At 43.2% G+C, this 27,787-nt stretch overlaps 1 protein-coding gene across 1 annotated transcript; it reads right to left on the bottom strand.

Moving 5' to 3' along the window:
- Positions 1-1,966: 1,966 nt before the first annotated feature.
- FMO1 (flavin containing dimethylaniline monoxygenase 1) lies at positions 1,967-27,560 on the bottom strand. Its single transcript, XM_033092742.1, has 8 exons — positions 27,250-27,560; positions 17,167-17,355; positions 15,759-15,921; positions 13,823-13,965; positions 11,822-12,021; positions 6,318-6,673; positions 5,782-5,854; positions 1,967-4,060 (listed from the first exon to the last, which is right to left on the bottom strand). Exons 1-8 carry the CDS (start codon positions 27,379-27,381, stop codon positions 3,718-3,720), a joined length of 1,599 nt encoding a protein of 532 aa, XP_032948633.1. The 5' UTR covers positions 27,382-27,560; the 3' UTR covers positions 1,967-3,717.
- Positions 27,561-27,787: the final 227 nt, after the last annotated feature.

Raw genomic sequence — 27,787 nt, 5'->3', positions numbered from 1 at the left:
AGACCTCGAAACACAATGGACGAATAAGAGAAAATGTCCGTTATGTAACAATTGGACCAATCTCAGCTGCTGAGGCAGCTCTGTTGCCTGAGTCATTCAGTGAACTTTGTTCTTTCTGTCTTGTTCCTCTGCCATCTCTGAGCTGAAGCGGAATTGCTGCCATGACCCTGACACAGCTTGCAGAAAGGATAAAGTGAGGTAGTCCTTTCCTTTTAAGTGAGCGAGGGAGAAATCACATGTGTTATTTCCATTCACATCCCATTTGCAAGAACTTCATCACATGGCCACACTAGCTGCAAGGAAGGCTGGGAAAGGTTGTCCTTAGCTAGGTGGGCATGTGACCAGAAGGAAAAAGTAAACAGACTTTTTGGATACAAGTTGTTGTCTGCCATATCCTGCTTCCGGAAGAATACTGGAAATACTTCTCTCTTGTTCTACAGGTTGTGGACTGCAATTGCAGCCCTCTTAGCACGCTGAGAATGAGGCTGGTCTAGGGAGAAGGGCAGATCCAAGGGAACTGTGGCGAAATGGTACTGAAGCCACTGGGTTGACTCATCCCTGAAGCCCATCATCACGGGTGTCACCAAAATGCCCTTCGGTAAGCGAGTCTATAAAATCCAGACTCCAGTGATACGAGCCACAGTTTTCCCTTGTTACACCAGTTAGTGTTGAGTTTCTGTTCCTTGCAGTTAGACTGTTACATGAATTACTTAACCATTTCATTACCAACCCTGTTATTTCTCTTTGCTGTTGTTACAAACAGTGCACAAAAGCATCTGTGTGTACATATCTTTGTACATGACAATTTCTATAGCACAGATTCTAAGATGTGTAATTGCTGTGCCACAAGATCTATGTATTTAAAATTTTGGTCAATATTGCCAAATTGCCCCCAAATGCATTTGATGACATTTTCATCCCACAGTTACCAACTTCCTCTCAAACGTCCTGGAATGTCTCCCCTTGATTCCTTCTATGCCTGGACTCTATAGAGTAGCTTTTACAGAAGAGCTTTTTGGTGACACGTGTTCTCCTCCTTTGCTGATGTTTCGACTTAGCTTCCTTCCCGAACCACACGTGGCACTTGCTCCCTCTCTGTTTGCTAATGTGGCTGTAACTCAAAATCACAGTCACACTCTTTATAAAGTCTGCTTGCACTTCCATGAAAATCGATGTCAGAAATAAACACATTGCACAGTTAAAGGGTATAACTCATACTCCGTAGGCAAATGTGCTCAGTAGGCTTATTCTGTTGACACAAGCTGATCGTCCCATCTTTTCCCTTTTGGCTTAAACTTTTGGAGTCTATTTTAAAATGCTGAATCAAGTTCTTTTTGGCAGAGAAAGATGTGAAGACTTTTTTTTTTCTTTTAAATCAAAAGTTTCTGAAGTTAGACTAGTTAAAAACAATGTGTTCTGTCTTATCGAGGACAGGACAACCCTGAAGGGTTATAGTTCTCAGTTCTCTAAAGCCTCCACGTGAAACATCCTTAACTGGGGAGCAGTGAATAAGGGGGCACTGGAGTCGGAGAACCCAAGAAATTCTTTATTTATCTACTCCTACTATGACTGCACCCTCAAATCATACTGGGGTCGGGGGAGCATGGAGATGGGGCCAGTGACCTAGTCAAATGCTCAGGTAGTATTGCCACACTTTACAGCTAGAGGAACCGAAGCTAGAAGAGAGGGAATAACTTGCTCCAGGTTGTACAGCAAAGTGGGTGGGATTCCACTCAGGCCATCGGACGCCACGTCCGCACTTTTACACACACGTCCACATGATCCCTGCTCTGCACGCGAGACACACTTGACAGGACTTGCTGACTATGAGACGTGAAGTCTGAGGGGCACGGTGACTTGTGTTTTAGTGAAAACTATGGATGCATAACAGTACTGTTATTCCTGGAGAGAGGTGTTCAGAGAGCACCTTCAAAGGAAGCAAAATCATGACTCTCATGCAAAAATATAAACGGAACACAGTTTAAAAACTTTTATTTAACTTGTTATTAAAGCAGGGAATGGGTACGCTATTACCACCAGTTCAGAGAAGGCACGCGTTTATAGATCAGGGCTATTGAAATGAATATGCAAACAGAGGCAAAATTAGTGTTCTCCCTGGTGGGGGCACAGAGCCAACTAAACCTATTGGATATTATTTACGTGTCTATAGGCAAGAATTATTTTGCATTGCTGTTGCCTATAATTTACAGAATTTTAAAATAGCTTCCATAGATTCAAAATCAGATAGCCCCAAGGCCGTGCTCGGAACAATGCTTTTTTATTTATGTATTTATGTATTCATTCATTCATTCGACTATGAAAGAAGAAAACAAATTTTATTGAGTGCCACTTATTTTTAAACTGTGCAGTTCTGTATAATTATTTATTGAAATATGTAACATACATTTTCCCTACAGAGAGTAATGATATCAGGGCATGAGTGGGAGGCTGTTTGGATCATATTGAGGTGAATTTTGCACATACTGCATTTGAGCAGCCCATGACACACTCTGTTGGGAATGTCCAACGAGGAGCTAGGTCTATGGTTCAGAAAAAAATAAAGCAAGCAGTACAACATGCATCCTGCTTTGGTAATGATAGTAATAATGGCTGTTAGTTAGTACACACTTACCAGGACTAAGGTTAAGCATTTTACGTAGGTCGCACCATTTAAACCTTACGACACCCTCAGGAAGTAGGATGTATGATAACTCCTATGTTATAGAAAGGAGAAGTGACACTTAGGAAAAGTAAATGACTTGCTCCAGCTCACAGGCCTAGTAAGTGGCAGAGCTTTCCACACTGGGCCCCGTTCTCTAAGCATCTCCCCCACAGGGAGGTACTTGAAAGATCCAGAGCATTGAAATGTATGAAGACAGACATCTTTACTTAAAACTGGCCTCGCAGGGGGCCCTGTTTGTATACACTGGGAAGAATTTCTGAAAATGTCAAATTACTCTTGGAGATGAAATGCCTCAGAAGCCCCGATTTAAAGGATGTGTGCAAGAAACCAAAGTGTTTAATATGTTTCCTCTTTTACTAGAATTCTGGGACCTAACTAAATTAATGTTTTAATGAATGGGAATAAAAAAAAAAAACAATACTGTTTCCCCGTGTGATTTATGGAATAATTTCAAGACGAGGCATGAGGACCCGTGCTTTCTATTGAGTCTGTCCTACACTGTGGCCCTGCAGTAGGTCCAGCATGGTCACGGTCATAGATGAGGACGGAGGGAGAAACAGAGAAATGATTTATGAGGAGATTCAGAAACACAGTGCTGTACGTTAAGGAAAAGACCTGCCAAATCCCAGAAGGCAGGTCGACACTCATAGGCAGAGCGAGAAAGGGAGACAGACGTACAGATATTTTCATGGAGTGATACCCTTGTAATATGACCTTTATGGTATCACTATTAAGACTTTTGAAGTCATCTGAACACTGGAAACTCCAGATGGACTCAAAGCCCTGGATGTGTGCTCTGGAGACGTATGTCCTGACTCAGCCACTTATGAGCTCTGTGACTTGGGACAAATCAACTGACATTTCCTCGTCTGGCATCTCTCATTGGTTAAGTTGTGTACATCAGCCTTCCCCACGAAGACAGACCTTTCCACAGCAAGAAACTCAGCTACCGTCACTAGTGCTTGGCAGAGATTCAAAGGCACGCAGGGGAATCTACTCTGTGCATTTGACACATCATTTAGGTCACCTTTCATTTATAGGAAGATCAGGAAAATGGCCCCAAGGAGAGCCAGCAAGCTAAAGAGTTTAAGAAAGCTTGCAAAGGGAGATGGGGATTCTTGTACAACTCGAGTTTTGGTGGCCTTGAGAGTTCGATCCCACTGGGTCAAGATGGCATCTCTGGCTCCTTCCCATCTCCCCGGGCCAGTCAAGCGGAACTGGTATGGTGTGCATGGGCCAAAGAAGATGGTCAAAGCCAGGCGTGGATCCGTCAGGAGCATGGAGAACAGGTTGGGTTTTGCATTGATAGAGGTCAGAAGGTCGTCTATGTATGTGATGTAATCTGATTGTAAAGCTTTGCAGTAACACAAGCCAAACCTTTATAAAAGGAAGATTGGGGATACAAGGGAAGACAAAACGATAAAATAACGATAACCTAGAACAAGAAAACTTGCCAAAAGCAAACAATTATGTTGCAAAATTTGGAATGGTTTTCTGTATTCCTCCCTCCACGCCCATAGCTATCTAATGGTCTCACTGCATTATTTTAATACAAGCTGGGTTCCTTGAAAAGAGGCTCTATACATGTGGTTCTCCAAATGCTCTCAATGCTTCTAGTATTCATTCTTTCATCAAATGATCAGCAATTTCTAGAAAAAAGTATATTTTACATAATTTTGCCATTCCTAAATCTTTCTAAAACTCAATTATTGCTATACGTATTTGTGTAATATAAAAAGCCGCAAAAATCATTAGGGTGGAATTCCGTGTAATGCTGGTATTAGACCCTAAAATCATTGACTGACCTATGTGAAAAGAAGCTTTTACGTTGTGTGGTTCTAATTAATTTTCTATGTTATACTGGAATTCCATAACGGACATCGAATCATATTCCAGGTTGAGGATGAAGAAGAGACATCCAAAATGCTTTTATTGTTTTGGGATGTGCATGAGGGTAGAACAACACTTGAAGTCTGAAAGTCTATATGAATGAAAGAAGTGATAAAGAATCTTTTCTTTTCTTTTTTTTTTTTTTTTGCTCTTTGCTTCTTTATTTCCATGGTTTTTGGATCGTAGTTCATATTTATAAATGAGTCTAGATGGAGTTGTTTCCTCAACTTATTCAGTGATTTTAAAACTTTTTTTTGTCCTTAGAAACCTTTTATTTTTTTTTTAAGGCAAAATTGGTATCATAACCCAAAACAGATAAACAGTAAAACAGATAAAACCAGAGATGTTTTAGTTGGATTAGGAGTGAGAGTGGGGAGTCCCCGATATTCCCCTTTTCACTGGCCACCTCCCTACTTTTATCTCCAGTCCTTGAAAGGTAGCCAAAGAGTAGAGCACAAATGGAAACCTCTGCTCGAAGGAAGGGATTAATAAACTTACTCTGCAAAAGGCCAGAGGGCAAATACTTTAGGCTTTGAGGGCCATATTATGGTCTCTATCTCAACTACTCAGCTGTGCGGTTGTAACTGGAAAGCAGCCATAGATAAGATGTAAATAAACGCATGTTGGTATGTTCTCATAAAACTTTATGGCCACTGTGATTTACTTTTCAAATGTCATATACTTTTCACCCATCATAAAATATTCTTTGTCTTCTTTTGCTTCCAGCCATTTAAACATGTGAAAGAAAAATATAGGTGGTCGGTAACTTTTGCTCACAGGCCATAGTTTACCAACTCTTGCTTTAGCGTTGTGTCTGAACAAAACAACAGAGCTGAATACCGATTTGTTGAATGAATGAATGAATGAATGAATGAATGAGCAGACCCTTCTAGTGTCAGAGTGGATGGAACATAACTGTTCACCTGCTGATTACGGAATAACGTACCTGGTAGAGGAGGGTTAATTATATTTGGTTTAGAATCCAAACTCCATGTGGTATTAGATGACCACGGTTTGAGGTGTTGATATTGTGACATTAAAATTTCTCAATTCCCCTTTCCCTCCTTTCTCCTTAAGCAGACTATCCTAGTTTTTTCTTTTAGAGCCAGGTGCTTTTTTTCCATCTGGTGTGATTCTCACCTCTCTTTGCTACTGTTTTTACCAATTTCAGTTATGATTCAAAAAGGATGCATAAGTCATTAACTTACCCACTGGGCCTGTTTTCTTTTCTTGCATTAACTTCCTCTATCATGACACTTGCTGGTGGTAACTTATTCACGCCTATAAAACAGACCAAAAAAGGCCATTTAACTTTCGGTGTTGGTGCTTCCATAGTGGGTAAAGGTGCTTTACTGCTCATCTTTAGTTCTAGTACCTGGCTACTCAAAAGTTCTGGTAATATGCTCCCGCTGCAAAGATAAGCATCTGGCCATCTTACTACTTACTTGATATGACTGAGCCTCACAACTGCTTTGCTGGAGTTTTGTCATTCAGTTGATTGAACTTTTCAATATGAACCGAACCAGTTGATTCGGCCAAAATGACAAGTAGGCACAGCTTATAATTTTTGACCTCCGATTCACCTTTTGGGCTAGTACTGGCATGCATTCGTTATGATAGTGTACTTCAGTGAGCAATCGAATGAATCCTGCTTTTAAAGATACTGATGTTTTGGGTCGGTTCTCAAAATTTCCAGTATCCAAAATAAGACATCCGCCCTGCTATTTCTCACGCACTCACTTACCTTTGAGGACTCGTACAGCCCATCGAGCTTGCATCTCTCCTGTGGGTATCATGGAGCCTAAGGGTTTGATGAGGCCGATCACAGCCAGGGTTGGCTTTTGCAGATGCGCAGGGAAGATGTACTTATACAGCGATGCCTGACCATCTTCAACTTTCACGACGGACTCATCCAGGAAGGGGAAAGCAAAGGTGTATCCAGTGGCCAAGACAATGATATCAACGGGCTCTTCCTTTGGGGTGTTGTTAAATATGACAGAGTTTTCCTTCACTTCTTTTATGCTTGGCTTGATGAGCACTTTCCCGGTGGTGATTCGGCCTGGGAGCTCATCATTTAGCACAAACTCTTTCAGCTGCGTCCTAAACAAAAACAGGAGAGATCCGCCAGTGACCATGCAGCCAGCCCTCCCACCTCCTTCTCCTTCCGTCTTCACTGGGGGGCTCTGCCCCTGGCTAAGCAGGACATGCCTGCCCGTCTTTTTTTTTTTTTTCCTGAGCTTAAAAAACATTTTTTTTTGGAATAAACGTTATCTCTCATTGCAGTTTTAGGTTCACAGCAAAATTGAATTGGAAGTAGAGATTTCTTATATTATCTCCTGTCCCCCACCCACGCACAGCCTCCCCCACCACCGAGATCCCACAGAAGAGTGGTGCATTTTTTACAGCCGATGAACCTACTACATTGACATGTCATTGTCACGGATCCTGAGCTTTTTAAAAAAATTCCTATTCCTCATCCTTTCCCCTTTGGCAACCATCAGCTTGTTCTCTATTGTAGCTATGGGTCTGTGTCTCTTTTGTTTATTCATTTATCTTGTTATTTTAAGATTCCACATATAAAGATCATATGGTATTTGTCTTTCTCTGACTGACTTATTCCACTTAGCATAACATCTTCTAGGTCCATCCATGTTGTTGCAAATGGCAAGATTCCATTCTTTTTTATTGCTGAGTAATATTCATATATATATATATATATATAAATATAAATATGTATATATATATTTCACATCTTCCTTCTTCCATTTACCCCATTTCCCCGAAAATAAGACCTAGCTAGAGAATCAGCTCTAATGCATCTTTTGGTCTTTTGGAGCAAAAATTAATATAAGACCTGCTATTATATTATTATTATTATATTATATTATATTATATTATATTATATTATATTATATTATATTATATTATATTATATTATATTATATTATATTGATCCAGTCTTATAGTAAAGTAAGACAGGTTCTTATATTAATTTTTGTTCCAAAAGACACGTTGGAGATGATTGTCTGGCTAGGTCTTATTTTTGGGGAAACACGATATCTATCGGTGGACATATTGGTTGCTTAACATCTTGGTTATTACTAGTAATGCTGCAATGAACATGGGGTGCATATATCTTTTCAAATTAGTATTTTTGTTTTCTTTGGATAAATACCCAGAAGAGGAATTGCTGGGTCATAGGCTATTTTTAATTTTTTGAGGACTCTCCATACTATTTTCTATAGTGGCTGCACCAATTTGCAATTTTATCAATAGTGTATCAGGGTTTCCCTCTCTCTACATCCTTACCAGCTCTTGTTATTTGTTGATTTATTGATGATAGCCTTTCTGACAGGTGTGAGGTAATATCTCATGTGGTTTTAATTTGTATTTCCTTGATGATTAGTGATGTTGAGCAACTTTCATATATCTGTTGGCGATTTGTATGTCCTCTTCGGAGAAACGTCTATTCAGGTCATCTGCCCATTTTTAAATTGGATTACTTGTTTTTTGGGGGGAGGGAGGTTAAATTATATGAGTTATTTATATATTTTGGATATTAACTCTTTCTCGGGTATATCATTTGCAAATGTCTTCTCCCATTCAGTAGGTTATCTTTTTGTATTCTTGAGGTTTCCTTCACTGTGCAAAAACTTTTTAGTTTTCCAGGTTAGGAAAGTTTTTAGCCGTTATTTCCTTGAATAAAGTTTCCATCCCTTTCTCTCTTTCTTCTCCTTTTGGGATCCCTTTAATGCAACAGTTTGAGCACTTCATATTACCCCAGAGATCCTTTAAACTATCTTCATGTTTCAAAATTCTTTTTTCTTTCTGCTGTTCTGATTGGGTGATTTCCATTAGTCTGTTCCAGGTCACTGATCCATACTTCTGTGTTAGCTAATATGCTATTGATTCCTTCTAATGTGTTTTTCATTTCAGTTATTGTGTATTTCAGGTCTGTTTGGTTCTTTCTTATACTTTCCCTTTGTTGAAGTTCTCCCTAAGTTCCTGTATTCCACTCTCAAGATTGGTGAGTATCCTTATGACCATTTCTTCGAATTTTTTATCAGGCAAATTACTTAGGGTTCCTTAGGATATTTTTTTTTCTCCTGAGGATTTTTCATTTTGTTTGACTTTCTAGGTTTCTTTCTATGAATTAAGCAAAATAGCTTTCTCTTCCAGTCTTTGCAAAGTGGCCTGATGTAGAAATGGCCTCTGTGTAGACTGTGTGCTGGGTGGTTTTGGGAGGCGGGTAGGAGCCCAGCAGGTTCCTAAGGCGTGTGGGGCACTGTGCCCCCTCCTGCCCCACCCTTCAGCCAGAGTGGCTCCAGGTGGGGAAGCAAGAACAGGTAGTACTGCCCTGTTGATCCTGCTTGCTTCTTTTGTTCCTGTGGAAACGGGCTTGGCAATGAGTCTGGGAACACATTACAGAGAACTTGCAGGCAGCCAGAGCACCTGGACAGAGTTCCCACTCACCCTATGGAGGTGGAGGGGACACAGGCCATGGCCCTCACCAGCCCTTCCAACCCTGGAGAAATGCAGTAATCCCCAGAGCGCTCTCACAGCTCCCCAGCATGCCATATATAGTTTCTCTCCTTTGTTGTTCAGAAAGTGGTCCTGAGTAGAGGAGAACTCTGTGTGGGCTTTATGTGCTGGGTGGTTTGGGGAAGCAGATAGGAGGGGGCAGATGCTTATGGCACCTGGGGCATTGGCCTGCAGGTGCGCATGGTGACGCCCTGTTGTTCCTTCCTGCTCCCTTTGTTCGAGGCAAAAGCCTCTAGGTCAGGGATACCCAGCTTGTTTCAACGTTTTTTCACCAAGGGCCATATGAGGTAAAATACACAAACAGCCGGGTCACTCACTCCAGGTGAAGTACTTATTGCCTTACCTGGTTTATTTAAGTAAACTAAATATATTTTTGGAATTTGCTGCGGGCCAGTTAAAAATGGATTGCGGGCTGCAGCTGGCCCAGCCCAGGATGCAGTTTGGACACCCCTGCTAGGTGATGTAGCTGGCAACAGGCTCAGGTGACTCTGCAGGTAGGCCAAAGCCCGGAATAGAGTCCCCGCCTGCCATATAGTGGTGTAGGATGATGTAACAATGGCCCGGAGGGGTCCCCACAGCTCCAGGAGGGTCCCCCTGTTCCCCAGCCTTCTGCAAACGATCTCTCTGTGGTCGGGTGTATTGCCGCCCTCTGCGGGCTCCACGTGCCAGTAGTTTGGGAAGCGGCGTGGAGCGGAGCATGCGCCCCTGTACCCCGGACACTGACCTGCTGGGAGAACCAGGCAGAACAGGTGTCCGCGTTCCCTGCTGCTCCCACTTGCTCCCTCTGTTCCGAGGCAAAAGGCTCCAGGCATGGTAGCTGAGAACTGCTCTGGGGATCCTGCAGGTAGGCCAACGCCCCCAGTGGCGCTCCTGCCCCCCCACGGAGGGGACGGGGACGTAGGTAGCAATGGCCTTCACTGGTTCCCGCTGCCCTCAGGGTTCCCACAGCTCCCTGAGGGTTGCCGCGCTTTCGGTCTTTTCTGTTCTGTCTCTTTCTCCTGTTTGCTGTCAGAAGCTGTTCGTGCAGCGCTTGGCTATCTCACAGGAGTAATTGCTTTGTGTATCCATGTGTATTGCTCATGGGAGGGGGACGAGAGTAACCCCCCCGCCCCCCCCAGGCCACCGCCATCTTCGGAGGTGCCAGTCAGGGGAGACGTTACCTCTGTGGGAGGGATTCCTGAGTGACCAAGAAGGTTGATGACACGTGCTTACCATTTACTAGGGTTTGGAAGCCCGGCTCCCCTTGCTGAATTTCAGCATTCAGCCATCACTGGGATTTGGGACACAGCTGAGTGCTGCAGGACTGCGAGGAGAAGCAGAGGCTTCTAGAGCTGCTGGCACCTGGGAAGCTCTCTCCTGGGAAGCAGCTGTACCAGGAAACCGGGCATGTGCTCACAAGGAACCAGGGCAGAATGATTTTGTTCTGGCTGTGAATCACTACAGAAACCCCTAGTGAGGTGATGTGAAATGAGCTGCTCCATGTTTGGCGTGTGGCGAATCCACAGCAAGAGGGTGTGTCATAAAGTGGGAAGAGCACTATTTCCGTTTACCAGAGGCTGGGAAGGTCATTCGCTCCCTCTAGGCTTGCTTTTATTTATCTGTCAAATAGGGATACTAACACTTGCCATCCTTAGTTCTTTGGGTAGGATGGCGAGACATGAAACAGTACAGTATATGTAAGAACTTCGGGAATGGTAAAGGATTTACTAAATCTAAGAGATAAAGAATGATCATTCCTCAGGCTCTTTTCAGTTTCTGGAGTCTATGGGATTAAGTAGAATGCTTTATAGTCCCATGGGCTAGATTCAGGCTAGATAAAGCTTATGGTAGAAAAAGCTCTGGTGAACAGATCTGGAAACCTCTGAGAGAGGCTTGGAGGTAGGAGGCAGAAGAGGGAAGGTAAGAGAGAGGAAGGAAAAGATGGAGACAATGGAGGGAAGGGGAGAGCAAGGTTGGGGGAAGGTTTATAAGAGAAGGAGGAAGGGAGCAAGAGGAAAGAAGAAGTGTGTGTAATAGGAAGGGGGCTGTGTGCCATCAACGGCGGCTTGGGTGCCACCTGGTCCATGCTGGTCCAGAGTAAAAACTGGGGGGGGAGGGATCAGACTGTGGTCACCCTGGTGATGGAACCTCATTGTACAAACTTAATGAATAAGGTAGTAAAACCATTAATTCTTGTTAACGGGTAAGTCGTAGGTTGTAGCAGATAGGGCAGAATGAAATCAAGGTCATCTTGACAAGGTCAAGACGGTACTGTTATTAGAGTGATGGCGAAGGGAAACTATAGGATTTGATTTGTCCTGCCCAGTGAAACAAGGCAAGTGTGTTGCTTTGGTCGAGTCACAGACAAATCATTCACTTTAGATTGCTGCAGCTGAGGCTCAGGGAACTTGCCTAGGCCACAGAGTTCATTTACTACTAAATGAGCTTGGGCACGTCATCGAACTTCGCTAAGCCTCAGTTCACCCATGATGAAAGGGAGATTATAATACTCCCTTTAAGAGTTGTTGACACGATGAAATCCATGATTTCACTTACCAAGAACTCAAAAACTGTTAGCTATTAGGATCGAGTAAGCTTGTATGAAGTTTCCCTGCGTCTTCAGTCGTGTTGTCATGTTACTGCCAGGTTTGGATATGCCATGGGAAGGACTAGCATGCCGTCTTCTGAATAGCCCCCAGAAGGTACAACAAGATACATCATACTTACCTGTCTTCTGGTACTAAGCCATAATTTGCATGATCGAACCAGCTGTTCATCTTTCTTGCCATCCACCAACTCACGATCGGGGTTGGGAGAGAATTTCGGATCATGTTCAGAAATCGCGTCATGAACACCATGTCCCACGGGAGCCCCGAGTCACAGACTCGGCTCCTCACCCATGCCCCTGCAGTGGTGCTGAGAAACACCTGCAAGCAACCAAAGAGGTCACTCAGGCTAACACGTGAACAGGGCTGGCCTGGACAGAGATTCGAGAAGTCGCACGAATTAAATGACACCCAGACATCTGCCCCCCTCAGAATACATCCCTGACAAGATAGTTTTGGCCCCTCCAGCTCCGATTTTAAAGTTATTTTGGGGTGATGGTTCGAGTGTCTCGAGAATTAAGATGCCTTAGGGTAGGTATATTATTGAGCGCTTATATGTCAGCCTCAGTGCTAGACACTGGGGAACGAGATACTGTGGTGAGCTCCTGGGGTTACACCGGTGTACACTACTAATTCCGTGTTTCCTCGAAAAGAAGACCTAGCTGGACCATCAGCTCTAATGCGTCTTTTGGAGCAAAAATTAATATGAGACCCAATCTTATTTTAATATAAGACCAGGTCTTATGTAATATAATATAAGATCAGGTATAATATAGTATAATACCAGGTCTTTACTATACTATACTATAATATACTATAATATAATATATAATACAATACCGGGTCTTATATTAATTTTTGCTCCAAAAGACGCATTAAAGCTGATGGTCCAGCTAGGTCTTATTTTCGGGGAAACATGGTTGTAGGCAGTAAGAACAGGGAATGGTTGCAATCGAAAGTGGTCCACAAAAGGTTTCAACAGAAACTACTGTTTGAACTGCCATTGAATTCATTAATACAGTTTGTTTTGGTGGAAACTCAAAAAAATTCAACCAACCTGTTACTTTGCAGATCCAAAACGACTGATTTAACAGATGTTTCCCGCCCCAAATCCTGGGGCATGGTGACCAGAGCAACTGTGTCTGTTTTTGTTATATATTTTGTTTGGCCTTATAATGGAGCAGTATGTGCAATACAAGAAATGTGGGGCAAGAGCTACGAGTGTTTCCATGATTTTGATATTAGCCATATTTGCACTGAACCTGCCTCTTTCTGTGTCCTGATGCAGAATCGGATAGGACATTTTATTAGAAATGAGTTGTGTTCTAAACTGAGATGAGTTTCTTTTTTTGATATAGAAATGATACTATGTCAATAGTATTAGTATGAGGAGGAAAATGCAACAACAGCCTTGGTGTGAGGTGGTATGGATCTGATGATGGTGGTGGCAATTCATAAGGAAAGGAGGGAGCAAATGGGACATCGTAGCAAGGAGAAACCGCCAAGAGTTTCTGACCTAACGAGGTGAGAAACTGATGGCTTCAGGAGCTCTCATTCGATGAGTAGGAAAACAACCAAAATAGGAAGTCCCAGAAGTAGGTTTTGGAGGAGAGGTGACACCAGGAATTTACAGTAAAATTTATCCACCTTTAAAAAACTACTTTACAAATGTGTTTTAAAAATGCTTTTAAAAATCTATACGTTTCAGGAATTTTGAGTTCCTTTCAGCATTTATCATGGTGTCTCACACTGTTTGTCTGAGGTCTGTGTCTTAGGATAAAGTTCTTCATTAATAACATCAAGAATGGTACGTTCTTGGCAGTTACAAAATAGTCACAGGGATGTGAAGTACAGCACAGGAAATAGAATCGATACTATTGTATATGGTGTCAAGGGGTACTAGACTTATTGGGGGGTCACGGGGTAAGTTATATAAGTGTCTACCCACTATATTGCACACCTGAAACTAATATAATATTGAATGTCAACTGTAATTGAAAAATAAAAAAAATTTTTTTAATTATTCATGACTTAAAAAGCAATCATAATGGAAATCAAAAAACATTTAAATCTAAAAAGAATACCCCCAAAAGCCTTTCTATATATAAATAGAGACTGGTACCTTCTTTGCCACATGGCTGGCCTCCACGGCAATGTCTGTGCCAGAATTTCCCACTCCGATCACAAGAACTCTCTTGTCCTTAAATAGATCTGGATATTTATATTGTCGGCTATGAAAGTACTGGCCTTTAAAGGTATGGATACCTATAGAAAAAAAAGTCAAATAGGGAATTTATAGGATCAGTGAACAAAACATAAATATTGTTCAATTAGTGACATCCTTTTGACAATGGTTTAGGTTGTTTATTATAGCATATTCAATTTAAAGAAAATCTGAAATATAAATACATGACGTTATAAGATAGAGCAATTAGTGAGTGATTATTTATTCAATGGAGGTACTTACTCCATTGCACTAGATAGGCCTCTAGTTTTATTTACTAGATGACTAACTACTGAGTTGAAATATCATGGCATAACGACTAATTAAGAAAAGTGTAAGGAGTCATTACCCTTTAAAGGTTGATAGAAATCAATGGGGCAGTAATATCTTATATATTAGTATTTGATTTATAGAGAGCTTTTCACAACCAAGGAACAAGAGCCCCTCAACTTATGGGTGAAAAAACAAAGGTTTAGAAAAGTTAAGTGGAAAGCCCAAGATTTAGCTCTTAATTGTATAGCCTGGAATCTATATTTCCTGGGTCTCAAGCTCATCCAATTCAAAATGGGTACATTGTTTCAGTTGCTTTCAGAATATGTTTTATCCTAATCTGACCTGACTCGAGTGCTTTCAGAATATGTTTTATCCTAATCTGACCTGACATCTGGGGTGCAGATCCAGGGCCATTGGAGGTACATGAGTTTGTTATAAAATGAGTATTGGTACACGCAGACTGTGATTCCTCCATCGGACTCCGATAAAACCCCACTCCTTCATATAGGCTACATGGTGTCTTGTCCCCGTCTGCATTCTAAGCACCTAAATACTGTAGGTGCTAAATAAATACAATGTCCTGTACCAGGCACTCCTTCCTGGGAGTTAGGAGTAGCTCGCTGCTCAGGAATTTTCTCTGCAGAAAACAACTGACGAAGGATTGGGTTGACTTGTGGGATGATGAGAGGTCACTGTGGAACGTATTCAAGCAGGGCTGTTGAGCTTCTCTCAAGGATATTGGAGAAGAGTTTCCTGCATTGGGAAGAAGACTGAACTTGGTGCTTTCCTTCAGTGATTGTCTTCTAGGGCAGTATTCAGGATGTGCTTTATCTTAACTTGACCTGACTTGAGTAACCAAGGATCATTGGAAGTACTTGAGTTTATTAGCAAATAAGCCTTGGGATCAGTACAGGACCTATTTAGAGAAACATTTCCTAAAGTTTTAACTTTTTGAACCCTTTACTGCAGATAAAATAAATCATACCATTACATTTTCTATTCCCTCTGAGTTGCAGTCCAAATTGATATTTGACATAGATTAACATGATTCATGGTTGCAAAAGACAGAAAAAGGAACAGAGACCCAAAGATGTCTTAACTTGCCTCCTAAGACTTATCTCCCTGTTGACTACGATCCAGCGCCATAAACTTCTGATCTGGTTCATTAGTATGACTCAAAAACAAACAAACAAATGTCCTTTTTCCTTTATTCGCTGATTGCCCTTTGGCTTCTAAACTCAACGCCGGCAGTGTGTTTCGGTTCCCAACTTATCTAAGCATCCCCCGTCTTTAGAAGACTTCCCAAGTGCTGCCGGTCACGTAAGGAGGGACGTTGAACCTCAGCGAAGTATAAAACGGCTCGTTAGTTTTTCATCCTACTCTTTGGTACTCGTAGGTCGTTTGGAACATACGAGAACCCAAAACTGCTTGGTGAAGAAAAACCCCTGTTACCTCACAGCTTTATTTAACGGAGGAGACATAGGAATTCACTCCCAGAGTTGTCGAGTGTTAGGAAGGCTCCCAGGAGACAAAGTAAGGTTAGTTGCAGACTGTGCTGTACCTGGAAAGGAATCCAGTGGCAAATATGGGTCAGTGAGAAACCCAGTGCAGACCATGACGGCATCAAAGATGGTGGCCTCTTGTTTCCCTTCACACAGAGTGACCACCTCCCATTGGCCAGTGACGGTAAAATCTGGGCGTTTTGTTACACTGCAGACTTTAGTCTGAAAAAAGAATCATAGAGGTCGTGATTAATCGTGGTCAAGATGCCAGTAAAGGCATGCTGGCTGATGGGCCAGTTGACATTTCAAACATTCTAGAGCACAGCCTAAATATAACTAATGAACATAACACTGAAAATCGAACTGGGCCACCTCCGGTAGCCACTGACCTATTCTTTCTATGAGTTCAATGTTTTAGATTCCGTATTTAAATAAGATCATACAGTATTTGTCTTTGTCTGATTTATTTTGCTTAGCATAATACCCTTAAGGTCCATCCATGTTGTCACAAACAATGGGATTTCCTTCTTTTTCTATGGCTGATCATATATATATATATATATATATATATATATATATATATATATATATATATCACATTCTCTTTATTTGTTCATCCATCAGTGGATTCCATGTCTTGGCCTTTGGAAGTAATGCTGCAGTGAACATGGGGGTGCAGTAATCTTTTCGAGACAGCAATTTTGTTTTGATCAGCAGTACTTTTAAGGTTGTGAATGTAAGTCTTATTTGTTACTTGTTTTGGCCAATCTTTCCATTCATGTTGCTTTCTCTGTGTTAATTCCTTATGAATTCCTCAACATACTGATCTCTGATAGGGAGGGAAACAGGAGAAGGGAAACACATGGGTTTTCATTTGTTTATTGGAGAGGGAGGAAAAAAAGAAAGAAAAAAGGATATGTTCATTTACCCATGTCCTTCTACCTTCCTCTCATCTCTGAAATGGGAAGGGAGGTGAGTAGGCCCTATGAGAAGGACAATATTCACAGATGTTTCTATTCCGAGGGATAGCAAGAGAAGACATCCCTTAAATAGTGAGGTTCTCTTGCATATGGGCCATTGCGCACATTCATTCCAATCAAAGACTAGTCAAGAAGAGAGTACCAGGGGCTGACAGGAGATCTCACTGTCCCTGTGTGCAGGCATTTGGCCCCAGGTGAAATGTTGCTTGATAATTTTAGGCCCCTTCAGATACTTGGATATAAGTATTGCAAACTAAAAATTTATGCAAGTGAATGCTTGCACAAAGTAACCACCTCCAACGCCAGATTTACTTGGGGCGGGGGTAAGTACAAAGGGAAAAGGAATCCAACCAGTTGTCCTCAGTCTTGCCAGTTCATTTTCTCATCTACAGAACCCAAGGCTAGGCTACGGAGAGATCATAGAAAATAGGCAAACAAACCAACAAACCCTTCGTGACTGCTACGTCACTGATGTTTCGTGTCTTACCTTGAATTGAATGCATTTCAGGAGGTTGAACTGGTTTGCATACATTTTGAGATATTCCAGGAATTGAGCATTTGGCACATAGTTTGGATAATCTTCTGGGAACGGAAAGTCTGAGTAACAAGACATCTCCTTGCAGCTGTTGGAAACCACAGATTTGTAGAGGCTGGCTCTGCCTTCTTCAACATGGTCCTGTGCAAACAGTACACACACATGACCGCGGACGTGTTTGTGCATGTGTGTGCACACCCGTGAAAGGGATGTTAATTTTCAGACGTTTCAAGCACTGACCAAGATTAAGGTGATCCAGACGACGCATGCGTGCGTGTGCTCCCTGACACCTTTCCGGTGGGATTTGCTATCCCTGCACGTGACAGATGGTGAACCTTGGACCCCGCTATGAATGTCATGATCAGAATTACAGTTTCGTTCATTAAGTGCTAATAAAGAAGGCTGGGGTAAACTCACCAGTCCAGAGTCACACACTATCACAGAAAATACAGGAGAATATGGAATTTGGATGTTATAGGAAGGTTATGGCAGTCCTCCTAATGTTCTAATGTGGAAGGGATTCCTACTAAATTTTGGAAAGGTAATTCTGGTTCTACAACACAAGACTTAGGAGGATCTGGAAAGGAAAGGAAGACACAAATCCACCCGATTGCCAATGAGGACCGCTGCAGAGGCAATGGCAGTTGAAACCCAGAGCGGTGGGATTTGATAGACGGCAGTAAGGTACAATGCGTAGCATGGGGAAACTGATTGGCTTTACGGCTTAGGAGAGGAAGCAGATCAGAGGTTTCCGTGTTTGACAATAGCACATGGCGCAGCACTAACCAAGTCTCCGCCCCAAATTTTGACTTGAATAACTAGTGAATATCAACATCTCAGATGACTAACACAAGGTTGAATAATAAGCAGTTTCGTCGTGTCTTTAGTATACATTGCCTCTGTCTTTTGGATTGTTCCGATTTCAGTGGGAAAGGTCCATGGTATTTTAATATTATTTACCATCTTGGAAATGTATAGTTCTTTTTTTTTCCTGTGAAACAAAAATTACTTTATTTGTGTGAACAAGTGGAAACATGAACATAAACCTCACATATGGAGAGAGCTTACTTTGTTCCCTCAAAGGGCATGGATGTCTGCATGACGTGTATAGCGATCCCAGAGCATAAAATTATAAACATATCTCTGTGGTTTGAACTCACATTACCGATCCATCAGCTGATGAGTTCACTCCATCTTGCTTATCTGTGGACCCGTATCTGACAGTCTCATTTATCCAGAATAAATCCAGAAAATTGGAATCTAAAAGCCTTCTGAGAAAGATGACTGTTTGAATCCTGACCTTTTATTCTGCAGGAAGACCTAAACCAGTGTGACTCAAAATGCAGTGTGCATCGCTGCACTGATGGGAACCATTTATTACCTGCCTGGGACAAGACAGGAGTTGAGAATAAGCATCTAGAAACTTTTATAACAATAATTTGACATTGCTCAATATCGGAGTAAGTGGACTCCTGTGTGTTGAATGGGGCACAGATCAGTCTTGGATTTAACTCCTGTGATGAGCTGTGTAGGATCCAAGCTTCGAATGAGTCATGCAGCAGGACTGTGTTACAATGTGTGAGGTTTTAAGGTTAGTTTGGAAACTGTTTCCAAACGTACTTAAAATCTATAATGATTTTCGTTCATTGAAAGGTAATTGATGTTTAAGTATAACCTTACAGAATAAATGATCAGAACTGGCTACTGATAAAGGACTGAAGATGTATTAAACACACAGCAGTGTTTGCTTCTTTTTGGATAGCAGTTTTAAAAATGAATAGCCTGAGCTTTGCTGAAATGGCTTTAAAATCTCTCCTATTCCAATCAGCATAGTACTGTGAGCCTCGTTTCTCTATCAAGCAAAATTTAGAAACGGTTTAGATATACATTATCTCGGGAGGAGAGTTGTCAATCCATCCAATCCAGATTAAATTGACAAGCAAGAAGCAAGCTTCATTATCACATTAACAACCTTCAATATTAATATGTGCAATGCATATCGAAAGTGTGCCTACTACATGTGTTTCATACGGAATAACTGCTATTCCACACATGTTTTGTTTGATAAAAAGTTACAAGTGTAATGGTGATTCTTTGTATGAATTGCCTATGTACACACTTTCAAAGAACAATGTGTCCACTTTTTGGACTTGTTTTATTTCTACATTTGTGTAATGACATTTCTTGAAAAGTATTTTATGTTGTTTGACGCTCTACAAATTTTGATGTGATAGTTTGAGATTTCTCTTTGTTTCATTCTCATTTTTCTAATACTTCATTTTTGTTATATTTTGCAAATATAACTGTCTATACTCGATTGGAAATGAGAGAAACACTGATTCTTCTCCACTTTGAGAAGCACAGTTCTCTAGATCCGTGTGTCTTAATCTTGTGAAAAATCGATTGGGGAATTTTATTAAGATGTAGGTGCAGATTCAGTAGGTTTGGGGGGGCCAAGCTCCCCCGTGGATTCTGCTGGTCCAGGGGCCATGCTTTGAGTAATAAGCTTTAGAGCAGTCCTGCTCAACGGAAACATGAGGAGGCCACAGAGGCACTGTAAACTTTTCCAGTGGCCACATTAAAAAAACATAAAAAGAAACAGGTGAAATTAATTTTAATAGAATATTTTACTTAACTCACTATAGACCAATTTTATTATGTCAGCATGTAATCAATATAAAACTTATGAAGTATTTTTCATTCTTTTTCTCATTTGAAGTCTTCCAAATCCAGTGTGTATTTTATACATCTCCATTTAAATGCTGAATTTTCACTGGACACAGTGAATTCACATCCCCAAATTGTTAACAAATATACTTCAAAGCTCTCCAATAGCTGAATTTAGGATTGGTTTTAAAATTAAAGTTAAATGAAATGAAAAGTTCAGTTTCTTAGTCGTGTCAACGACATTCCACAGTTACATGTGGCTGATTGAAATGTGAATGAAAATGGGGCTATGCAAGAAACCTGACAAGCTCAGTGACCCAAAGTAACCACCCAGGATGGGCTGATCACAGATTCCTAACTGGGCAGGTCATGGTGGGTAGTCACGTCCCAGGCCTGTAACTTCCTTAGCAAAGGTCAGTCTTTGCCTTAAGTGAGCCTGTCCACTGTTCTTACGCATCTAGGATAACGTACCCATGGAATGTCTGAGTCATTTTCCTTTCCTACCCCTTGAAGGCACACTCTTTGCACCAGAGCAGGAAACCACGAAACCACGAAACCCTCATTGTTTTCTTGTTCCCTGCATACCATCTCTGTGTGCTGTAAATGTGAATTATTAACTGTCCTGCACCCACCCATGTAAAAGAGGCATGTGTCTCTCCATTTTACTTTTTATCCAATCCTGAAAATTTCTCCACTTTGCTTTCTCCCACTCCCTTAATCTACTACTCATGGATTTCACGTAACCCTCCTTAGGTCTCCTCATTTGATTCTCATGTAGAAAATAAGCTGCAGAAGTGCCATTATCCGGAGCATTTCCTCAATCTATTGAGATGTTGCTTCCTGGCAATTGTTGTCAGGCTGAAATAAACTCATACAAATTCTCTACAATTTTGGATGTTTCTTACGTCAACAGCCACTTTATTAGCTCGCAGAGCTTTCGAATCTCCTGAAACCTGAAGTCAGGCATTAGAACTAAATTTAATGTTGGTTTCCTTTAATTAAAAGTGATCAAGTTTCCTCCGGGTTATAAGGAAAAAGACAATAGAAATAGCTATGAAGAGCTGTAGTATTGAGAAGTGAGAGCAACAACTGCAGAAGAAACTATAGTATTGTTAAACAGAAACCTTCACAACTGAAAGCTTTTCAGAAAGAAAGGGTCTATTGAGCGATGTGCTAGCCAGAAAAGGACCAGGTCCGGGGGCATGCAATCTAAACCACCAGCAGCAGGGCTGGATGGAGAAGACAGCGTGTCCACCATCCTGGGATTGACCAGCAGTTTGGGGAAGAAAGATCTAAGTTGCTTTGAAAGAATTACATTGGCTACAGATAAAGGGGATGGGAGAAGGTGAAGTGGGGCTGGTTCTGGGATAGGTGTGTAGTCCGTACGGAAGAAGAGTTTGCTCTGGAGGATTGGTGGTGGGCAACAGTCAGCAGAGTTCACGCGTAAGCAAGAAGCAGAGGTGCCTGCCTCTCCTGGAAGTTAACTCAGTTTCAACATGCATTCAGGAATCTTACCAGTCTGTTGTTGTTTTGCCCAGCAATTGTTAACTAATTAACCTCTCTCGCGCTTACCTTGCGCTTACCTTGCACCCTCGCTGGCCTGGTGTAATTTGAGGACTTCTCAGAATTTTTTTTTCTTGTCCGTATACCGGGGAACACATCAGTTATAATTATTTTGAGGTCAATTAGTGCATGGCCAAAGCTCCCTCACTTTTCTCTGGCATATGAGACTATGACATAGTCAAAAATACTCTGTTAATACTGTCAATTTCTAGTTAGCAATAACAAAAGGCTAAGTTTGGAATATGTACTTTTTTTTTTTTTTGTGGGGGGCGTTGTTGAGAGGTGCATAGTACATGTTGTAAAGATTTCCATAAAAACAGTTCAAAAAATTTAAAGCATTTTGTTATGGCACATTTAGTTATCAAAGAGTAATGGGGACTCTGGAATTGGGTAAGCCAGGGAGACGTGTATTTTATGGGAGCTTAAAACAAATGAACAAACAAACAAAAATAAGAAAAAAACCCCCAGATAACTCTGTTTTGCAAAACTTTGGAAGATAATTGCACAGAGAGGGAGAAGAGAATGTTTCTGACAACACTGAAGCCTATTATGATATTATGTATCACAGATGTTAGCGGGAAGAAACTAGCTTAGAGTGAAACAGCCCGCAGGGTGGAATCCAGCACCATCTCTTTGCTCTAGTCTCTCTTTCCTCCCACTGATTGTTTCTCCTGGAGAAACACAAGGTCTGCAGTGTCTGGCATCCATACAGAGAGTCACTTCTGAAGGGGGATGCAGGTCCTGGGCCCTGCCCCCCAGTATTTGTGTCAGTGAACAATGCCCCAGTGGTCCCCAGGCCCGTGGGGACCCCAGCCGCCAGGCACCCCTGGCATTGTGTCTGTATGGGTCTGCCAGTTGCCCTGGCACTCTGGAAGCACATGCCTCCTGAGAATGGATGGGACGATTGCACTGAAGGAAAGAATGAGTGAGGGTGGTGGAGGGACGAGCTGTGGAGAGAAGGACAGAGTAAGAGCACGAGTGGAGTGCTGTCTGGCTTCGTGGCCCATTTGGTCCTGCGATGCAAGGTGAAGGTCGCCATCACCCGCTAGGACACGGCGTGAGAGCCCGCGGACGGTCCAGGGTATATGCCTGCCCTCATTCTGGAGCGGGGCAACACACTCTGGAAACACACGGAGTGTACTTCTCGCACCTCCTGGGCTCAGACTCAAGTGCTGTGCTTTTAAAGCTGATGACCTGGGAAACCTGTTTGTGTCTCGACCTGTTTGTGTCTCAGTGGCCTCAGCTATAAATTGGAATCATAATAGTCCATGCCCCCTAGGATCAACTGAAATGACAGCTATGATGCATTTACAACAGTGCCCGGGCGGCTCCCCACAACTGTTAACTGTGGTCTTCTTCTACAATCACCACGAGATTCACTTTCTCCGGCTTCCTGTCCTTTGGGGAGGATTATGGGCAATGAGAAGAAAGCTTTATGAGGTCAGAGGCCTCTCTCTTCTCACTTTACAAAGAGGTGTAAAATAATAAAAGTGGCTCCTCAGTCGGGACATTCTCTCTGTGCTGGACAGTCACACCTCTTCTCCAAGCACAATTCCTTTCTCCTCCTTTTCCTCTTTTGGAGCAGCCCAAACCCATTTTGCTTTGCACCTTCTCTTTAGTTAAGAGTCAGGCTGAGTGGAGGACGGCGTTTGGTTCTCTGATCCACAACGCAGGAGAGCTGGGCAAATCTCAGAAGAGATGTGAGGAACCCCCAAAGGGTGGGGGCCTGTCATTTGTACCCCTTTAAATATAATAGGAATTCAATAAATGTTTGTTTATTGGATACATGACTAAAAGGAAACCTACCAAGATTACTGACCTTTTAGAAATAAGGCTTTCAGAGAGAGAGAGAGAGTGCAGGAAGCAGGCTCACCAAGCTTCGAGTAGAAATCACTGAGGAGCGTCCATCACTTTTCACAAATCACTCCTCTGTGATTGAGGGGTGAAGTATTGTACTTCATACTTGCCCTCACTGAATCTAAAATGTATATGGTACATGAGGCACACAGTAGGTGCTCAATCAGGGTGTGTTGAATAAACGAAAGGATGCGTATGTGGAGGAGATGACCTTGAGGCACCGGAGGGAGGACATCATTCCAGGCAGGGCTCTGAGGTCCTGGGACGCGTCACAGGATGTGAAGGGTAAAGCACAGCGCGTTTCTACCAAGACCGTGTAGTGTGACTACCTCCAGATGGTGTGAGCGTAGTGTGACCTGAAGGTCATTTCCCAAGGCCCCTTCCTGTGCTAAGATTCTCCAAGAGTAATACTGATTTTGAGTGACAGGACAATTTCTTCAGTATTACCGTGCGATCGAGGTCAGGCACCTATAGTGTTACTGTCCTAAGTCCTTCCCTCCCGAGAGCCTGACAGAGTGGGTTATGGAACAGACCTCCTGCCTCCACTTGACGTGGTGGTCATAAGTGGGTTCTTTACCAACGTATCCCTTTTTGAAAGGTTGCCACCCCTGCCCCTCCCCAGTGAATGGTGGCCTTTCTTTTCCATTGCAACCTTTGTCGGTTTCCTCTTTGCTTAAGGCTGTGATAGCTGGAAAAGAGCAGATTCATGCCCTTCTCTAATTTGGGGGGGCAGGAAATGGAAACAGTCCACGTGTGTTTTACTGGGTTTCTGCAGTTTTCCTGTCTCGTTTTGCATTATGGCTCCTTCTGCTCAGAGCAGGTACAAAGAGTCCCCCTCGTATGCTTTCTGGCAAGCACAGCCTTTGCAAGAGCAGGTGTTGAGTGGGCCATGTGCTTTGAGTGCAGACACCTCTAACCAACCTTTTGTGGCGTGTGTGTGCACGCGCGTGTGCATTGGAGTAGAGGGGGACAGCATGTCTCTAGAAATTCTAGGAGACTCAGCATGCTAAAGCCTCTGCATGGTCACCTACTTTAGGGATTTTTAAGATATTTAGTCAGGCTCTAGAGGAATCTGAAGGTTGTACAGAGACGTTTGTAGAGGCCGCTGTGTCAAGAGGGGGCTGCTGAATGGAGGTGGGGGTGGTTTTTCCTGCTCTATTTATTTTTAAAACTGGTTCTGTGTTCTCATTTTATAAACGAGGCAGGGGGGCTGGAATGACTTTTCAGTTGGGCACCATTTTCCCTGGTTACTGCTGGACCACCCGCTTTCCCATCCTTTTGATGTTCTGTCTCATGCCTTGCAATGTTTTTTTCATGACCTTCTCCATTTTTCTGAACTCTCCACCCCGACTCCTTCTTCACCCTCCACAGCTGCCATGTTTTTCTGAAAGAACTGAGCTCTCCGATGTGTATGCTCTTGTATCTTCTTTCCCCTCTACTTTGACATTTCCCTTCCGTGTTCACATTTCCTTTCGCTTTCCTTCCCCTCCAGTTTCTGAGGACGTGGTACCTCTCCACCCTCCCACAGTGAACCCTTCCACTTGGGCCTGTGATTTCACGCCTTCCTTTTTCTGCTAGGAGGTTGTCCCAGTTTAGGCTTATGGATTCAACCATTTCCTCCCATCCAGATGCTTTCTCTACCTGTAAACATATTTGGGTCCTCCCATGGTGCAAACAAAACAAACATAACAACAACAACAATAACAACAATAAATCTCCTTAATTCTGTTCCTCACTATCCATCGCTTTCTAAATTGAGTATGACTCCCTTATCCAAACATTCAGCCACCCTCCTTCCCCCTCATTATTTCTCTGACATGTATCACATACACCAATAAGCTACTTTTATTTTCCAAGCAGGCCCAGTCCTTTTTCTTTACTGGTTCCCTCCCTGGTGTCTCCCACTCAATCTGTTCTGCCTGTTGAAATCTTGCAGTCCATCACATACCATTTCTTCCATGAAGACTTCCCTGGTTTCCCTCAAGTAGATGTAATCCTGACCTCATTTAAACGCCCATAGCGCTGTTTCTGATCTGCAGGATCCTGCCCTTTTTCCATCAGCCTGACAGCTCCCAGAAGGCAGGGTAAATCCTTCTGAGTTTTGTGTCCTCAACCGTGCTTTGTGCATAGATGTTTGACTTGCCCAAGTCACACAGCTAGCTGGGCACAGCCAGATCTAGAACTGCTTTCTCTAAATTCTTACATTCTTTTTGTGTGTGTATATATAAGTCCGTGACCTATATAAGGAGCATTTTTGTCTGGTAGCACAGGGTCTCTGGGCTCACTTTTCGCTTTGGCAGATTAACCAAATAACTCTGCTAATTACCCCTCTCATCGGGCAGTTTCAGTGCTGCCTCTGGTGGATGAGTAGTACTTCTCTGGAGTCCTGTGTTAAGAAGGCTTCTGAGGCTTACCCAGGACAGGGGATCATGCTTGATTAGCAATGTCTTCAGTGGACGTGGGAGGGGAGAGTTATGGCACCATGGGTGTCGGGTTTCTGCTCTCCTGTTGGAACATATGCGGTGTGAATCATGGGAACATATGCAGTGTGAATCATGGGAACATATGCGGTGTGAATCATGGGAACATATGCGGTGTGAATCATGGGAACATATGCGGTGTGAATCATGGGAACATATGTGGTGTGAATCATGGGAACATATGCGGTGTGAATCATGGGAACATGTGGTGTGAATCATGGGAACATATGTGGTGTGAATCATGGGAACATATGCGGTGTGAATCATGGGAACATATGTGGTGTGAATCATGGGAGCAGCTGTGCTCATTCAGCTAGTCCCCTAGGGGAGGTCCCCAGGCATTGATGGTGCCACATGTTTGGTGGTTGGACACCTTTCCAGATCTACCGTTCTTCGTGTGAGCCAAGCTTGCCTATGAAGGGAGAACTATGACTAAACTCGTAACCTTGGCCTCTCTGGAGCTTTGCTCACTGAGTTAGAACACGATTCCTTTATTCCAGTTCCAGAGCTCCGCCTTCTATCCTGGAGGAATGCTCCGTCTCTCTCTAGCCCCTCAGGGGCTCTGAGGCCAGGGTGGCTGACACCATGCTCGGGTTCACTGTTCCTGACAACTTTCTCCTCAGCACATTTCACGTTCACAGGAAATGTTTCTGCCTTCCTGAGAAGGAAGGAAAATAAGAGGTTTGGGGAGATCTGATGCAAATGTTTCCCTGGCTGAAGCCTGGGGCGTACAGGGTTTCGGGGGCCTCCCCAGGGCACCTGTGACGCCCCCGGACCCTGGACCAGTTAAGTGTGGGCTTTGTAATCCCCTCCCCTCCTTCCTCATCCCAACCCCCTCTCCAGTCCAGACTAGCCCCACCGAGATTTGAAACTATTACTTTCTTTTGCTCAAGGAACAAAAAAGGCTCCAAAGCCACATTCTTGCCTTCTGATTGCTCTTGGCCTGGTCCAGACTGTCTGGGAAGCACGACTGTGAGGCTAGAACTCACTCACTTTACACCCAGCCTTGTGTTGTTTTGCTTCAGCTAGAGACAGCTGGAAAAAGAAGCAGGTACATGCTGTGCAGTGTTGCACAGGCTGAAATTCCCATGCTGTGTGTACACCTTTGCCCCCAAACAATGCAGTCTCTGGTCTTGCCTCAGACCCCCTGGTTCTGCTCCCCTCATCTGGGGCTTCCCTGGCCTGGCCCACCCACTCCGTCCTCTTCCACTCTTCGTGAGCATCTTGCTTCTGAATACAGTTTGTACGGCGGCTGACGCACCTCCCACTTGAGCTCAGGCTGGGCCCAGCTTCTTTTCTTGGTCACTTTCAGTGGCCCTTCCTGGCCGCCTGTTCAGCAGACATTTCTAATTTCCAGCCCCTCCCCACGGCAACTGGCCTTTGTGAAAGAAATTCAATCTCTTTTTGCAACGGTCAAGCCCTTTTCTAAATAGACACAATAACAAAGTGGTTGCAAACTCCCACTTACGGTGAATCTCCACAGCCCCCCAAGGTTGTCGCTCCTCTCGAAGCAGGTGGGCTGCAGCCCTTCCTCCAGACAGCACTTGATGGAGGCCAGGCCACTGACTCCGGCCCCCACAACTGCCACTCGCTTGGCCATGTTGTCCTGTGTGGGGAAAATGCAGCAGAGATTCTTTTTTTTTTCCCCTCACAAGGGGAAGCCCCACCCCATCCTTGCTTGCTTAGCAAACCAGGAAAAAGGTTTTGGAAGATTACGGGATTTGCTCCTATGGGATCGTCCGTAGCTGGTCACTGGTGGTGTGCATGTAAGAGAAATGTTCCAGTCACTGCTTTAACCCTGTGTGTGCTTGGTATACTCCCCTCCCAACCCCCCTGCCCACTTGTAACTGGTACCAAATGTTAGTACAGTTGTTACCGGGACTGTAGCTCTGGCCAAGGGCCTGAACTTGGACGTTTTAGTGGACAGAGTTTTGCTGTCTGGACTGCACTGCTGCCTCCAGCCTCCCTTCGCTGACCCTCGGAGGCACTAGAGAGGCGGACCAGGC

The sequence above is a fragment of the Rhinolophus ferrumequinum genome, chromosome 22 (assembly GCF_004115265.2).
Source record: "Rhinolophus ferrumequinum isolate MPI-CBG mRhiFer1 chromosome 22, mRhiFer1_v1.p, whole genome shotgun sequence".
In the NCBI taxonomy this organism is placed as follows: Eukaryota; Metazoa; Chordata; class Mammalia; order Chiroptera; family Rhinolophidae; genus Rhinolophus; species Rhinolophus ferrumequinum.
Note: the sequence above shows the minus strand (reverse complement) of the source record. Positions and strands in the feature narration are given on the sequence as shown.

Excerpts from the sequence above, each read along its gene's own strand:
- FMO1 (XM_033092742.1), bottom strand. The coding sequence starts at position 27,381 with ATGGCCAAGCGAGTGGCAGTTGTGGGGGCCGGAGTCAGTGGCCTGGCC. Across the intron at positions 17,356-27,249 it reads GGGGGCTGTGGAGATTCACC|GACCATGTTGAAGAAGGCAG; the intron begins GTAAGTGGGAGT and ends CTGTTTGCACAG. Across the intron at positions 5,855-6,317 it reads GGCTGTACGAGTCCTCAAAG|GCGTGAATAAGTTACCACCA; the intron begins GTAAGTGAGTGC and ends TCTGTTTTATAG.